The 15,383-nt window shown below is 41.9% G+C and overlaps 1 protein-coding gene across 1 annotated transcript in view; it reads right to left on the bottom strand.

Moving 5' to 3' along the window:
• TPH2 (tryptophan hydroxylase 2) overlaps positions 1-15,383 on the bottom strand; it is a 103,160-nt gene that overhangs the window by 11,406 nt on the left and 76,371 nt on the right. The window contains exon 9 of the mRNA XM_077111448.1: positions 5,232-5,327. Within this exon, the coding sequence (XP_076967563.1) occupies positions 5,232-5,327 (96 nt within the window). The remainder of the gene's footprint in view (positions 1-5,231; positions 5,328-15,383) is intronic.

The raw sequence follows: 15,383 nt of genomic DNA, 5'->3' as shown, positions 1-15,383 counted from the left end.
TTCTAACTTTCTGAATATACACAAACCCCTTTTTAATAAAAAATTTCCCATAACCCAATTGTTACTAAATAATATAATAAGGTAACTAAGAGCATAGGTCTTTAAGACAGGGAAGTTGAGGTTCAAATTTAGCTTCATTCCTTGCTATGGGACTTCAGGCAAGTTACTTCATTTCTATAAGCAGCAGATCATTCATCTGCAAACTGGGAAAACTACAGCATCTACAACCCAGGGTTGTGGTAAGGATTAAAAGTAGGCAATGCATGCAAAGTGCCTGAGTCATGGGACGCTCCCAGTAGAGTTCTCATTGCTAATTCAGGGTAGAGATGATGCTTGATGCACAAGATACTTTGAGCCATACCTTCCACCATTTGTGCATCCTCTTCCCCAGGGGTCTGGAACCCACAGAGGAGGAACCATGGGCTCACCTGCCCGTGAACAGCAGCTGTTTGTGCCTTTCATAAATTTAGAATCTCCCTTCCTCCCAGTCTTTGCAATGACACAGAAATTATTATTTCAACAATTCTGGATGTAAACCCTGTGATCCTCACTCTCTATATTAGGACTGGTTAAGGTTGAAAAAAAAACTCAAGCGTGAAGTCAGGTTTATGGGTAGTTTGGGCTCTAGATTCCAAATAAGAATTTGCAAACACTCCTACACTCACACCACAATCATCTTTTCCCACATCAGAACACAGCAAATATATAGTTACATATGGTGATTTTTTAATCTCCCTCAAATGTCTGTCCTGCTAACCAAGCACAATGTGATGTCAACATCCCTATTGCCAAATTGGGCAATGACGGCATCACTATTTTTCTTTACCAAAGATGCTGAAGTTTTCATGAGTTTGTATAAATTGCAGAAGCAAGGGGACAACCTCCCTTTTCTAGTTTGCTTGATGCCAGAATGCAACACAGTGGAGGCGGATTGACTTTCAATAAAAGGGGATTCATTTAGTTAACATATAGTTCCTCAGAGGAAAGGCAGCTAACTTTCAACTGAGGTTCTTTCTTACGCAGGAAGGCACAGGGCGATCTCTGCTGGTCTTCTCTCCAGGCCTCTGGGTTCCAGCATCTTTCCCCGGGGTGATTCCTTTCTGCATCTCCAAAGGCCTGAGCTGAGCGGTGAATGCTAAGATGAGGTATGCTGAGCTGCTTAGGCTGTGCTATATTAAGCTCTCTCATTTAAGCACCAGCCAATTAAATCAAACATCATTCACTGCAGCAGGCACACCTCCTAGCTGACTGCAGATGTAATCAGCAACAGATGAGGTTCACATGCCATTGGCTCATGTCCACAGCAACAGAACTAGGCACCTTCACCTGGCCAAGTTTACACCTGAATCTAACTACCACACTCTTCAGGCAATTCCTTCATAAAGGCTGAAGACACTGTTTTTAGTTCTCCAGTGCTCCCACGTTTGCTGAAACTGCTAACTTCATGCAAGGAAAGAAGAGGAAGTGGGGCACGAGCAATCCAGAAGGAAAAAGGTCTGAGAGCTCAGAAACTTACTAGTCCTAACTCCAGCCACGCCACTGACCTGCCGCATGGCCTCAGTCCTCTCGGGCTTCTCCTCTACAGCATGGCAGTAATTCTAACTGCCTCACAGAGTTGCTGCAAGTGGTCTTAAACACAAATTATCACAATACAAAGAAAGCTGCTGTAAACAAACGCCGATTAATAGCTATGACAAAGACAAGCTACTTCATATCTATATCACTGTCCAAGGATATCCTAAAACTAAAGCCAAAAAATAAGAACCGTTAATTAAATATAAAAAATCTGAAAATCCATCAGCTTCATCAAAACCTGAAAAGCGGAACAGATGCATTTATATGTAATATTCCAGCAATTACTATGGGGCCAGTCACTAAAAAATGTAATCTCTGAACTTAAGGAGATAAAGAATTAGACATTACCCATGAAAAAGAAGTAGCAATTGCCTTTTATTTTGAGATGGATTAGCTTTTTTGATATCAGACACAGTCAATCCGTCAGTTAGCACTCAAATTTCCTTACCATTTAATGTGAATAGAGTTCACTGTTGCTCCTCCAGAATTAAGTTCAAAAAAAATCTCTATCAATCACTTTCTCCAAACTTCCCTACTAGAGACTCCAACTTCCTTAAAATCTGAGACCATCCATTTTGTATTTGTTGAATAAAATTTATGAATGAATGATAGTAATGAAAAACTGATGTCCTTTTACAGCAAGGTCAGCTCTGGGATAGAAAAAGTGTGAAAGGAAAGTCACAAGCTATAGTGTCAGTGCAAGCTCATCAATTACCCTCTTTTCATCCTTTTGTTAAAGTCACATTTCCAGATGATTTAGCTCATTATTAACTGTTCTCTACAGTGAGAGGAGGTATGGAAAGGTTCCACCCAAACACACTTTTGGAATTCCTGAAAGCACATCACAGAACACATACTTGGAACAAAAGAGGGCACACTACTGCTGGAAGAAAAATAGTCTTTATGGTTATCAGATTTAGGTTAGTTTTTGTAAGCTTTTCCATATTTATTTGGTTTCTCTCTTCAAAGATAAAAGTAAGCACCGTCGAAAGAAAAAAATAGGGTGGAAAAAAATGAAAGTTATCCTCCAAACTATATATACCACATGGAAGAACTCAGCAGGCTCTGAAGTACAACATCTAGGCCTCAGGAAAATTGAATCTCTGAGAGCAAAAATGTTTTAAATGCATTCTGTTCAAGGAGAGAAAGGTGAATTTTGGACACTCCTGGACAAGTTATAAAGACTAACCAACATCTGCAAAACTTAGCTGGGACCTGTGTTTGGCCTGCAACTAGATCATGAAATATTTTACTGCATTCAAAATTATAAGGATAAGAGTGTTTACACAGGAATTATTGCAATGCTTTTAAAGAAGTTATCCCTACCTAAGTCCTGGACCATTATTTGTTCATTAAATAAAAGTTAGACGAAAATAGTCAGAAGGGCAATGAGAGGGCAATGGGCTGTTCCACAGAGCAAATCAGGGAAGAGGCTGAGAGAAGGGATGCTAAGGAGAGCATCTAATGTTCTGTACTCTCAGTAAACAATCAGAAGATATTTCTCATGGAAAGGATTTCAGAATTGTAAAAATGACCCAAAGCAGCAGTCATAGGGATGTTGGGGTGTTGAAATTTGAGAATGGAAGAATGCTAATGACTGGAGGTGATGGACCAGAGCAAGAAGATGTGCAGCAGACAGTGCCCTTCAGTGTACACATTCCTGACTGATTTCCACTTCCAGCTGATTCTGTCTAAGCCAATGGGAACAAAAGCCACAGATTCAACCCGGTGCTACCTCTGCATGCCTCATTAACCAGACCAGAACACCCTGTCAAAAGTTAGGGAATGAGAGAGATTGCATCTTTTGTTTCTGGTGTAATTCGTAAACCTTCTGAAGAGAATGGAAATAGATGTAGCTCAAGAGCTACATCATTTTCGAATTCTTTTTTTCAGGGAAATCAAGAAGATGGCTTGGTTTACAGAGATATGATAAAATGCTGTTTCCTGAGGGCTTTGGCCACTCATTGAAACTGATCTGTTTGTTGAGAATTTAGTAAAAATTATTTTACCACATTGCATCAGGCATTTGTATTGGAGGTGGAGCCCCAAGCAGTCCCCAGCGCCTGCCAGGGTCTAACTGGAGCCCAAAGTATTCTTTCCTTCCTCACTCTTTCCATCCCTCAAGAACTAGTTTGGGCAACAGAGTCTTCAGCAGGCACAGCTTAGCAGGTGCCAGACATTTGTTATACTTTTTGTCTCTTCTGGTGGGTTGTTTATCTCTTGCATTAGAATGTACACTCCTTGATAGCAAGGATTCTAGGCAAGATAATCTATTGATTAAGAGCACAGATCCCAGAGCCGAGAACTGCCTGGGTTTGAGCCCAGCTCCAACACTCATTAGCCATGTGACCTCGGGCAAGCTCCTTAATGCCTTTATGCCTCAGTTCTTTCATCTGTGATAATAATTTCACTTATATCATTGAGATATTGTAAGAATTAAGTGAGTTAATGTGTCAAACACACCTAGAATACTAAAATCTGTTTAAGTGTTGGTTGAGACTATTGTCTTCCTTTTCTGCCCCTTTCCTCCTCCACCTCCTTCTCCTCTTCTTTCTCTTCCTCCCCTTCTCCTCCCCCATCATCATCATCATCATCATCATCATCATCATCATCATCATCATCATCATCATCATCATCATCATCATCATCATCATCATCATCATCATCTTCTCTTTTTATCCCTAGTGTCCGGCACAGAGGCCCACAGTATGTGAGCAACAAATGTTTGGGGAATAATGAGCAAATGGGGTTATAAAATGAGCAGACCCAAAAAACTACTGTTAAATTGAATCTTTCAAAAACACAAACCACTAAAACGTTCCAATAATCATGTATTCCCCTATTAGATTAGACAAGGATAATCAATGCTCAAAATAAAAACCCTAGGAGAGTACATAATCTTGATCATGCTCTGAATAATAAGAGATATTAAGTTATCTTCAGTACCATTTCCAGACCATATATCACATCACACTCTAAATTCAGCAAAAACTTACCACCCCACTGTGGTATAGATAGCAATTCTTAAGTAACCAGAATATTTAAATTATCCAAATGCTCCAGGCCCCTGCCATTTCTGAACAAATGATCATTTTACTGCATTCTAATGTAAAAAAAAGAAAAGCATTCCCCTAGGCATCACTACAAGTGTTAGACAGCTCTCTGACCACATGCTTAGGGTTTTGTTGGGAGGTTTTATACCCACATTCGTTTTGAAGACGCTTCAAATTCCTCTATCGGAAGTAGACGTTTGGGAGTCCCTAGGAGGCCGTGAGGGTGACAGAAATCAGGGTAACCAAGCCACCCTCTGAAGTGAATTTCAATCAGTAGGCTCACTGGTAGTTTGTCGTCCACTTCTCAGCATAAATTTAGGCCAGCCATTTGTTACCCAGCATTCGAACACACATTTGTCATTCCTGTTGGTTTCTGCACATGGCTGCTCATCCATTTGAGTCATACCACAAACCCAGAAAGGCATGACCCATTTTCAGAAGTGCAAAAAGTTAGGTCAGCACCCACATCTGAAGTGACAAGTCCTCCATGTTAAATATTTATGGGGTATCTGCCGGTAGAAATGCTCACACAAACAAATCAATATTTTCCCTGACCTTGAACCAGTTTTCTTGGGAAGGATATTTTCATTCACAGCTTCATACCTTTAATTCTCCAATGGAAGAAAGCAGTCCAGCTCCGTATGCCCGCAGCTGCCCTTCTTGTTTGCAGAGGCCAAACTCGATTGTGAAGAAATAGCACTGAAAAAAAAAAAAATACGTGGACACACATCCGGTCAACTGGTCAACGAGTTCTTCAATAGAATAAAATGGCACCCACAATAAAATGGTGTGCTGTGCACAATTTCTCCAACACTGTCTCTTAATTAAATACATTCGAATCAGGCACATTTATTGAAACCTAGTCACTTGTTTTAACACTTCCTAAGTTAAAGGTATATGGAAACACATTAACTTCAGAGGTTCTTATGCTTTCTGAAATCACAACCCTATGGGTCAAAATGTATCACTGGCAATAATTTTGAAAATAAAAGGACGTACATTTAGGAATGAATGACTATGTCGCATTGAAAATGCCATAAGGATATGCTACTATATTTACTAAGTAGTGTTTCAGAGGCTTAAATCATGTTCATACAAAGGTGGAAAGATAGTTTACAATCCAGTAATCCCAAACTAATTAGTTGACATTTTTTATTCATTCTACAAACATCTGGGTACCTACTAGGTGCCAATGCTTGATACTGGGGATACAGTAGTAAAGAGACAAGATAAAAACCACAAACACAAGTACATGCCTACCAAATCATTGAAACTATAATTTCAGTATGCTACTAGTAAATCTTAAATGTATATCTATGCATGCATATATGTGTGTGTATGTGAATGTATGTGTGTGTGTGTGTATATATATATTTACACACACATACTTTTAATGACTATTAAACTTATTCAAGTTTTATCAGAATCAACTACTACAGCTACCCCAAATATTAAAAATTTATGATTGGTTCTGCTGGATTTAATAAATCAACCTAGACAGACAAAGAAATCTCTACACAATGAAAAACTCACAGAGCTGTTGACAGGGGCTGAAATTACATTATTTTTTCTCTAAGAGTAAAGTGAGAAACTGGCACTGAGCAATAAAATGCATCAAATTAACACTGTCCTGCATTAGTGATGATAGAGTGCTGAAGGTGTTGAGAAAGAAGAGAATTTAAACACTCCTGAAAAGGGGCAGAAAATGATAATTATTTCTAGCCCTTGGCAGTTTGCTCTATTTTTATTTGGAGGTTAAGATGTCCCTTGGTTCAGTTTTGTTTTTTTTTTTAATGTAAGGATGAACTCTACAGATGAATAGTCTAATGCTCTGCAGCCTGGGCTAGACACTAAGGACTGGTCATTTCCAAGTCCAGGAGCTTAATCGCCAGAGGCAATTTTTTTTTTCATGGGCAGGCATTGGAAATCAAACCCCAGTCTCCGGCATGGCAGGCAAGAGCTCTGCCTGCTGAACCACCGTGACCTGCCCAAAATTTCCTTCTTTTTTATGATTCATCTGCTAAAGAGGCTAAAGTCACAACTCTTTCTACCCCATCACCACCCAGAGTGCCCGCCTGCACTCCCCCTTACTCTGGTCTACCTTTTTGTCCTTTCCATCACACCTAACATATCTTATTTGGTCCATAATTTCTTTATGTATCGTTTGTACTGTTTATCCTCCATGTCCCTCCACGAAACTACAAACTTCATAAGGGCAGGCATCTCTGTGTGTTCATCCAGAACAGGGTTTCCCAAACTTGGCCCATTTGGTATTCAGGAAAGGTGGGGAGCTGTCCTGCGCATTGCATGATATTCAGCATCATCCCTAGATGCCAGCAGCAACCCCCACCCCAACCCCGCAATTTATGACACTCAGAAATATTCAGACATTGGCAAGTATTCCCTGGGGGACAACATCACCTCTGATTGAGAACCACTAACCTAGAATAGTGTCTGAAACATAACAAATGCCCAATAAATATTTGTTGAATTAATGATCAAATGGTGAATGAAAGAATTATCTCCGTGTTAGATTTGTTTTGCGGCAGCATAACCTGGAGGAAGAAAGTCCTAGCCCTGGCCCTGCTTCTAAATAACTATGTGACCACCACCTCCCTAGGCTGCATTCTTCTTGTCTGTCACATTCATTCATTCATTCATTCATTCACCCATTCTACAAACACTCCTTGAGCAGTGTTTATATGCCAGACTTTTCTCTAGATTCTAAGGACATGCAATGAATAAGACAACAAAGTCTCTGCTCCCACGGAACATGTATGCCAGTGGGATGAGACAGACACCACCACCAAAATAATAATAAATAGGATAATTCCAGGTAGACAGCCCTCAAGTCTGTCCACCAAAAATTTTTGCACAATCTTGGACACAATGAAGAGAACTCAGAGCAAAAGGCCTGGAAGAGGCCTTGAAATTCAGTGCCCCTTTTTCACAAACGGAAACTCAAGTTTAGGGCAATGAAATGACTTACCCAGGCCCAGTTCAGTTGGGGACATTTAAGAGATCCAGAGCTTGGTATTTCAAAGAGTCCAACATCTGTCACATTTTAAAATTTTCTAGGTAAAAAGATGAACAGCTGCATGATTTGCCATTGCAACCAAAAAGTGGGAAAATAAAAGTCTAAAATGGAGGAAAACAAGAATCTCATGGTAGATTCTGAATGTGCCTTTGAATGATTTTCCTAATTTATATTGCCTGTGTAGCACATGATATGAATTCCTTGGATTCTTAAAACGAAATACAGAAGAGTTAATGACAAAATGTACTAGCTCGTTAGAGAGCCACTAAATTGCACATATGGGTCCGCTGGACAAACATTGAGATCAGCCTATTAAGTGCATTTTTTATTTTCCTTACAATACCTCAATGCATGTATAATGCACGGTCATAATTATGACCCAAATCAAAGCAGGCTGAGAGAGTCTTGGAAAATGACTGTGGTATTTTCCATGGTATGCCATATGCACAATCTTGACACAGATTTGGCTTTCCATCCTAGTTTAGAATAGGAATTAAAAGGTGTGCATCAATTCGACTGAAGAGTCATACTAAATCTCTCAACCAGTGTGTCTCTGGTTGGTATACATCTAGTATCAGGGCAGCATCAGAGGAAAGAGCCACCTCGCATCCTCTCTGCTGAAGCTCTGAGTGCTGTCTGGCCTCATACCTCCTCTGGGAGTCATTCCAGCAACTGTAGCCTTACACAGCTCCATCTGCTCATTCCTGATCTCCCTTTCCCTTTGGTTTCCTCTTGTCCTTGACCAAGGAAGACCCCTAGATGCTGCTTCAGGAGCCCACTGTCCTGTGAGGATTACACCTTTTGCTTTGAGATAGTTTTCCTTTTGCAGCTACATTTATCGACAGAGATAAATGGTCAATTGTACCAGAACATTCAGTGCTAGCAACATTTGAATTACGAGCTTGCTCAGGATAACTGTTCTCATTCCAAAGCCGGTGGAGACCTCAAATGCAAAGTGACCTGGGCATGATCACCAGTGGAGCTGGGTGGGTAGGCTGTGCATTTCCACTGTCTGGTTTTAAATACAAAGCCTACTTAGAATTTGGGTCACTACATGACCCCTGAGAGAATTTGAGAATAATTCATTGCTTCTTGAAATTTTGAGAAAAGATCATTTAATTTCCTCAGTGTACTCTTCAGATATGGATCTATACTATATTCCCTGGAGATTTAGCAAATGAATATCCTACCTATTTTCAAAATAAACAGGCAAACAAACAAAAACCCTGAGCCTTCTAAGAAAGTCTGCAAAAGAGAATCGCAGGTTCTTGGCCACTAACGTCTTTTAAACAGAAATAAATAATAATACTAACACTTCCCAAATTGAAGGCTGCCCTCCATCAAGGCTGATATTCGTGAATTTCAAATTTTACATACCACCAATTATATATAACTATTTACAAATATTTTATTTGAATATAATTACACACAATCATTAACTAAAAGCCAAAACAGGAAAGATAGATCAGACCTCTTCGACAGAATAAAAGCAGAGTCATTTACAAACATACTGTCATAAAGCAGAAAAAAAATCTGAGTGACAATCTGAAATCAAAACACTGTTGCGCAAAGTGAGGCATGTGCTTAGGGAAAGAGATAGGTCGCCCAATGCTGCCATCTTCAGACCAATTCTGGTAATACACCATTAACGCAGCCATTCTGGCATCGCCAATTGGGCAGTAATTGAGAGTTTGAGGGAAATAAGTCCACAGACTCTCAACCACACAATAAAATATTTAGTCACCCTATGTGGCAATTTACAAAAGAACTCCATGCAACATCCTTCTTATGCTTTGGTTTTAAGTACCTGAGGCTCTTGCTAAGGCCATATATTTCAATTAAAAAGATGCACATTTCTTCCAAGGAGCTCTCGATGAGGAAGTAACTGTTCATATTTTTCTCTTGAAAGGTCCTTTTGCCTCTTGAATGAATAATATAAACTGAAAGTCACTCTGTATTCTTAAATTGGATTATGATAGTACACACAAACCTCTGGGAAGCTGCCTAAGGGGTCCTCCTTCTTTTACTTTCTCCAGGGATGTGACCTATACCACATTTTATAAATGCCTGAGTGAGTGATGAGCGAGTGATAGATTTCCTTTATCACCTTCACTAAAAATTTAATCCTTGCATTTTGGTAACATATTTTTTAAATAATCACCTACATCATCACACATCTAGAATCTCATTATTCGCACACACAGAACACAGGCAGGCAGTAAGAAATTAGCAAAGAGAACCTGAAAAAGCCCTATAAGAGATATGCTAAATTTGATATACTTGACTTATAAGAGCCCTCATATGTTTACTCAGATCTTATTTATCCTTATCTTGTGCACACTTCTAACAAAGTTCAATTCTCTCATCAGCATCTGTACTGATGGATGCAGATCACACTGGTACACTAGTTCCTGCTGCTGAAACACTAAAATACTTCCAGAAAGACTGTAAATAGCCTTTACCCTACACTCCTCAAGGGCCACTCTAGTTGCCCCAGCCTCCTTCTGTAGTCTGTCCCCTCATTGACCCACCACTGCCACTACTTCTTCAGATAAATGCTCAATGCCTGAAAAGCTGGGATCTACAGGCCACTGCTCCCGTGCAGACTAACAAGCATCAGTTCTACTGGGTGCCCAGATTATAACAAAAGGCTAAATCTCAGAAAGGATGAATGCCACACAGAGATATTCTGACATCGGGGTCTGCACCTTTGGCAAAAGCAAATAAAAACACAGAAAAGGGGGCTCCATGTCTCACAGCCTTCCATTCACGTCTTTAACAGCATTCAATCTAAGTTCGAACAACGAGCATGTCAAAGTATATACTTGAAAAGTTGTCGAAAGGTGGACGTTGTATTCGAGGGGAACAGAGTCTGCCCCTCTTCCCCTCCCTCCCCCCACCTCTCTACCACCCCAGCTCCCAGAGTTTAAATTTTAGTTATATCAGAAGTTTGGTTTATAAGCAGAAGTGGTTTTGACCTTTGGCCAAGATTTCCTTAATCTTGATTAGGTTGCAAGTGATAAAAGGATTGGTAAAGGAATGAAGCTTGACAGCTAAGTGGAAAACTTTGGAATAAAAGTGAAAATGTGCTGATTATGTCCTGAAGGTCTCAAGACCCTTCAACAGCACAGAGCAGGAAACTTCCCTCAGGATACCCATTTTCTTGCTGTTGTTTCTTCAACCATTTAAAATACAGATATTCCACAGAGTAACCCATGAAGCCAATTCACACTAGGGGTCAATGACTTCCCAGTGCTTTGTTTGCAGAGCAAGGTCCGTAAGTGGGAAAGTTCTCTGAGGATAGGCTTCAAGCGAAAGGGGGCATTTTGCAGGCTTCTTTATTCTGCTGTCTTCATTATTTTGCTCTGAGCTAGTCCTATGTAAAATAAGATATGAAAGATATGCCAGGAATTTAGAGCTGGAAGACATGGAGACTGGTCCAGTATTCTAGAACCCACCAAAACAGCCATCTGCTGAGGTTACACCTCGCTGTAATCACAAAGCCATCTCTTGAAAACCCGCCCCCCACCCCTTGTCCAAAGGAAGTCACGCCTCAAGATTAGACTTCTATACCCATTTTTTGCCAGAATCTCTCCTTGAACCTCTAAATGAAAGCAATCATAGCTCTGGATGGGTCACAACTTAATCAAAACACTTTTTTTTTTAATTTATAGTTAGCCTACTGAACTAAGCTCTAATGAAAATACAAAAATAGTTTTAAAAATAGCTTCTTGCTTATGTAGGGGAAGACAAGACTCCTGTAAAAGGAACAATAGTAAAGCACTGCTGTTTTCATTCTACCACAAATTTCTCACCATCTTGACATTGTAATTTGCTTATCTGTCTCAGAACAGAAAGAACAGGAAGAATGCAATGGGCTTTGGGGGATAAATGGGATCTTAGATGGACTTTGGGGAGAGGGAAAGCTACAGGAAAGAGAAACATCACTTGTGATTAGGGCATTGGGGTGGGGAGAAGTGGGCAGTTTGAGGAGAACGAAGGATGCATGTCACAGAGAGGCAGAGGCAAGTTCCATTGTGCAATGGCCCAGAGCACAGACTACACCTGGTCCATTAGAGACTGCCTCTTTCCAGTGATTCTCCTCCAAACAAGACAGGCAAAAACAAGTGGAGAAAAAGGAGAAAGTTGGGACTTCAGCAACAACTTTCAGCTAGAAAACACGATCCTGAATTGTGGAAACAGCATACTTGGTCTTGGGTTAAGAACAGCCACTGAATGAATTAAAATGTAAAAAACCTAAGCTCTGAGGAAACATTATGGCAAACTTTGTGGAAAATTGATCATCAAATAGAAGAGGGCCATCCATAAGGGCAAAAATAGCGTCAGCAGAAAACAGCTTTTATTGAAGAATACTCCGACCTAGGCGATTTTCGGCAGCACTTGTTTTAGTCAGAATTTTTTCCGTGTTTCTTAACTACTATTTCCTATAGCTTTGTGGTTGCTTTCAAGAATAAGTGGATGATTTTGTTTAAGTGCCCTCTAGCCATTTCAATTTTACTGGCCCTTCCTCAAGAGCTTATTTAAGAGTGTTTTCAACTTCAAAAGAGACCACCTGACTTATTACCAGTTAACCTTGGCTGATTCCTACACCAGGCCCTAATGGTGTTTTTAAAAGAAAATAGGAAAGAGAAGAGAAAAGAAACCGCCCGCATCCTCTTCCTCCTGCTCAGGGACTAATGGGAGCACCACGCACTCATCTGAGGACTGCGCTACCCGAGCAGCTGCCCCCCCCCCACCCCACCCAAACCATGACGATATCTATGCTGATACTGCCATCTCCCAGGCCCAATGTCAGGTCATGACAGCCACCTGATGGCCCTGTTTTCAAACCTTCACTGTCCCCACTGTCTAAGAAAGGTTCAGACAGCTTCAGAAAAGATCCTCGGATCTAGCCCCTGTCTAGTCCAGCCTCATCTCTCAGCGTCCGTCCTTCCCACTTCCCACCTGGTCCTGCACGGGGGCTTCCCTCTGTCTGGAACACTCTTGCCATCACCCAGCTCCTTTGCCTAATTCCTGCCCAGTTGGCGGACTCTCTTCTCTCCCCTTGTGGAGCACTCATCAAGCCACACTGAAATTGCCAGTTCTCTCACTTGTCCCTTCTAACAGACTCTGAGGACTCTGAGAGCAGGACTGGGGTCTGACTTCGTCTGTTTGTTTTAATGTTGAGCTCTAGAACCCTGCCTGACTCATAGCAAGTGCTCAGTAAATACTGACAGGAGGAAGGGAAGGAGGGAGGGAAGTGGGGCAGGTTAGATAGGAGAGAAGGCAGGGGGAAGTGACCCTAAGACCCATAACAAAAGTTCCTTTTGACTCACACACACCTACCCTCATTCAGGTCAACACCTGAAAAAACAATGAAATGTGCAGCCCACCAATCCCTTATCATCATAGCCAGGGGGATGGGCCCCTCCAAGTCCTTATAATGCAAGGATCCCAACCTCAGGCTGCTTCTCCTCCTTTGGAGAAGGCCTGCACTTTTCTCCCTTTGAGCGTGTATTTGACTGCTCGTCCAGGTTTTGAGCTGTACACACTGGCTGGCCTGGACCCTTTAGCTGGGCACACTGTCCAGTCCTCCGGTTCTCCCCTGTCGCTGAGTCAAGAACCATCCTGGAATCAGCCCCTGGTCGGGGGTCTTGACTTCACCAAAAGTTCCCGGGGCCTCCAGCACCCAGCCTAGCACCCCTGGGGCTCTCCGCATCCGGCTTACTAAAGCGTTGGGCTGTCTGCACTGACTAGTCCTTGAATTCTTCCCTGTGACTGAGTGAAGGACCCTGAGGGCACCAGCTGAGGTCAGAAGGAAGGAAATGGTTAAGCAAGAGGAGTTTTCCCGCTAGGCCACGCCATCCGGGTCACTGCCCATTTTCCAGGTCAGTAACTACTACCCTGAGCAAATTTTCTAGTATTACAGACTTCGAAAAGATGAAAATCCCTCTTCTGTAGCCATCAAATCAGGTTTTACTTATAAGTTCAGAAACAGATCTGATCCTTGCCTTCTCTCTGTGTCCCCTTCAGCACAGCCAATGGCTCTCCACTCCAGGCAGGAGAAGCCCACCCTCCTTCCCCCAGCAAGCCCTGGAAGAGCGCAGGCCTAAGGAGCGTGAATGGACGTTGATTGGCAGGTATTTCCTGCAGAGGCTTGGCAGTCTTGTGGTTAAGTGGCTTCTGGTCTCCTTCCTCACAAGGAGCAATCCTGAAAGCCCTTTGATTCTGCCATCTGGATGCTCATTCGAAAATGTCAGGGGGAAAGTCTTTCACTCTGCCGTTACTGCAGTTGGGAGCCAAGTGGAGGCTGGCCAGGGAAATCACTAACTGCGCTGGGGTGGGTGTGGATGAGTTTGTCTGGGGCAGGTCTCAGCACCAGTCACAATGAGTAAGAATGAGGAATTTATATCAACATTATGGCCCAGATAGTGACACACAAGATCAGACAGATGCTATTTTCTCCTGGAGAAAATTCATCTCACTGGATGAATTCCATGAGATGGCCGTACATCCAACGCGTGTCTTCTACAACATTTCATGGCTCTTTAAAAAGGGTATTATGAATACACATCGGCTTCTTTTATGCCTTCTGGACCTGTTGGTATTTAGGGTTTCACAAATCAAAAGCTGGTTTTATATTCAGTGGTATTACTCCTTGGACCCTGGACTAATGCCTAAGCCTCAGTGCAGCTTCTCCATAACAAAGGGATGCACGCAGCTGGCCCTTCTTTTAAAGAGATTCCATCTTTTCCCAAACAACCCGTTACTGAACTTATTCTAGAACTAGCTATCCTGAAATGCCTAAACATCACTCTGAAGACAGGCCCCCTCCCTATCACTTTCATTCCCAGTGCATGGATCAGCATTCCATTTATATATGTGCGTATTCTGCTTTGCTGCTTTGCACAGAAGTCCTACTTGAACAAATGCTATTGGTTTGGAAGTACCTAAGAACTGACTTTTATAACCTTAGCCATTTGGAGGCCCTTGAAGGAGAAGAAAACTGATGATCACATTCTCAGTCATTCATCCTTGGGCATGCCCTAAAATGTTCTGCACCAAATCACACATTCTCCCCAGATGTGGTGATTTTAAAGGTCAGCTCTCGAACGCTAGCATGAAAAATGAAGTTGTTACTGATTTCCAGGTGAGCCCTGGGCAGTCACAACTGCCTTTCGAGAGCTGTTTTATTTTTATCCCTGCATTACTAAAAGCAACACCCTCCTGGACATTAGGGCTAAAGAGCCTGCACCTTTCTCACCTCTTTCTTTCCAGGTGAGAACAGGGAGTCCTGGAAGATGATTATGCGTCTGAAAACTGTCAAGAAGGGTATGTTTAGCAGGGAGAGACATTCTCACCGCTTCATTGCACCAAGTGGCCTTCTATTTTAAGTTCTTGTTAATGAAGTCATGTTTCTTTTCTAGTCACTAACCATCGCCCGTACCATCATCGTCTCTCACACTCAGAGTCAGGAGCCGCACCTAGAGGTGTAAATGGGGCTGAAAAGATTTACCTGTGAATCGGGGTCCCTGTCACAATGAGGGCCTATAGGTAACCAAACTTCTAGATGGCATTTCAGCTCAGCTGAGCTGCACTTTGTCTAATAGTCATCACTGTCAGGTGCTGAAGCCTGCACTCCACCAGACACAGCGCTAAGTCCTTCGCATCACACTCACTCAACCCGAGAAGCAGGCACTGTGAAGGAACATAGATTG

Source organism: Tamandua tetradactyla, chromosome 7 (assembly GCF_023851605.1).
Source record: "Tamandua tetradactyla isolate mTamTet1 chromosome 7, mTamTet1.pri, whole genome shotgun sequence".
NCBI classification, from domain to species: Eukaryota; Metazoa; Chordata; class Mammalia; order Pilosa; family Myrmecophagidae; genus Tamandua; species Tamandua tetradactyla.
Note: the sequence above shows the minus strand (reverse complement) of the source record. Positions and strands in the feature narration are given on the sequence as shown.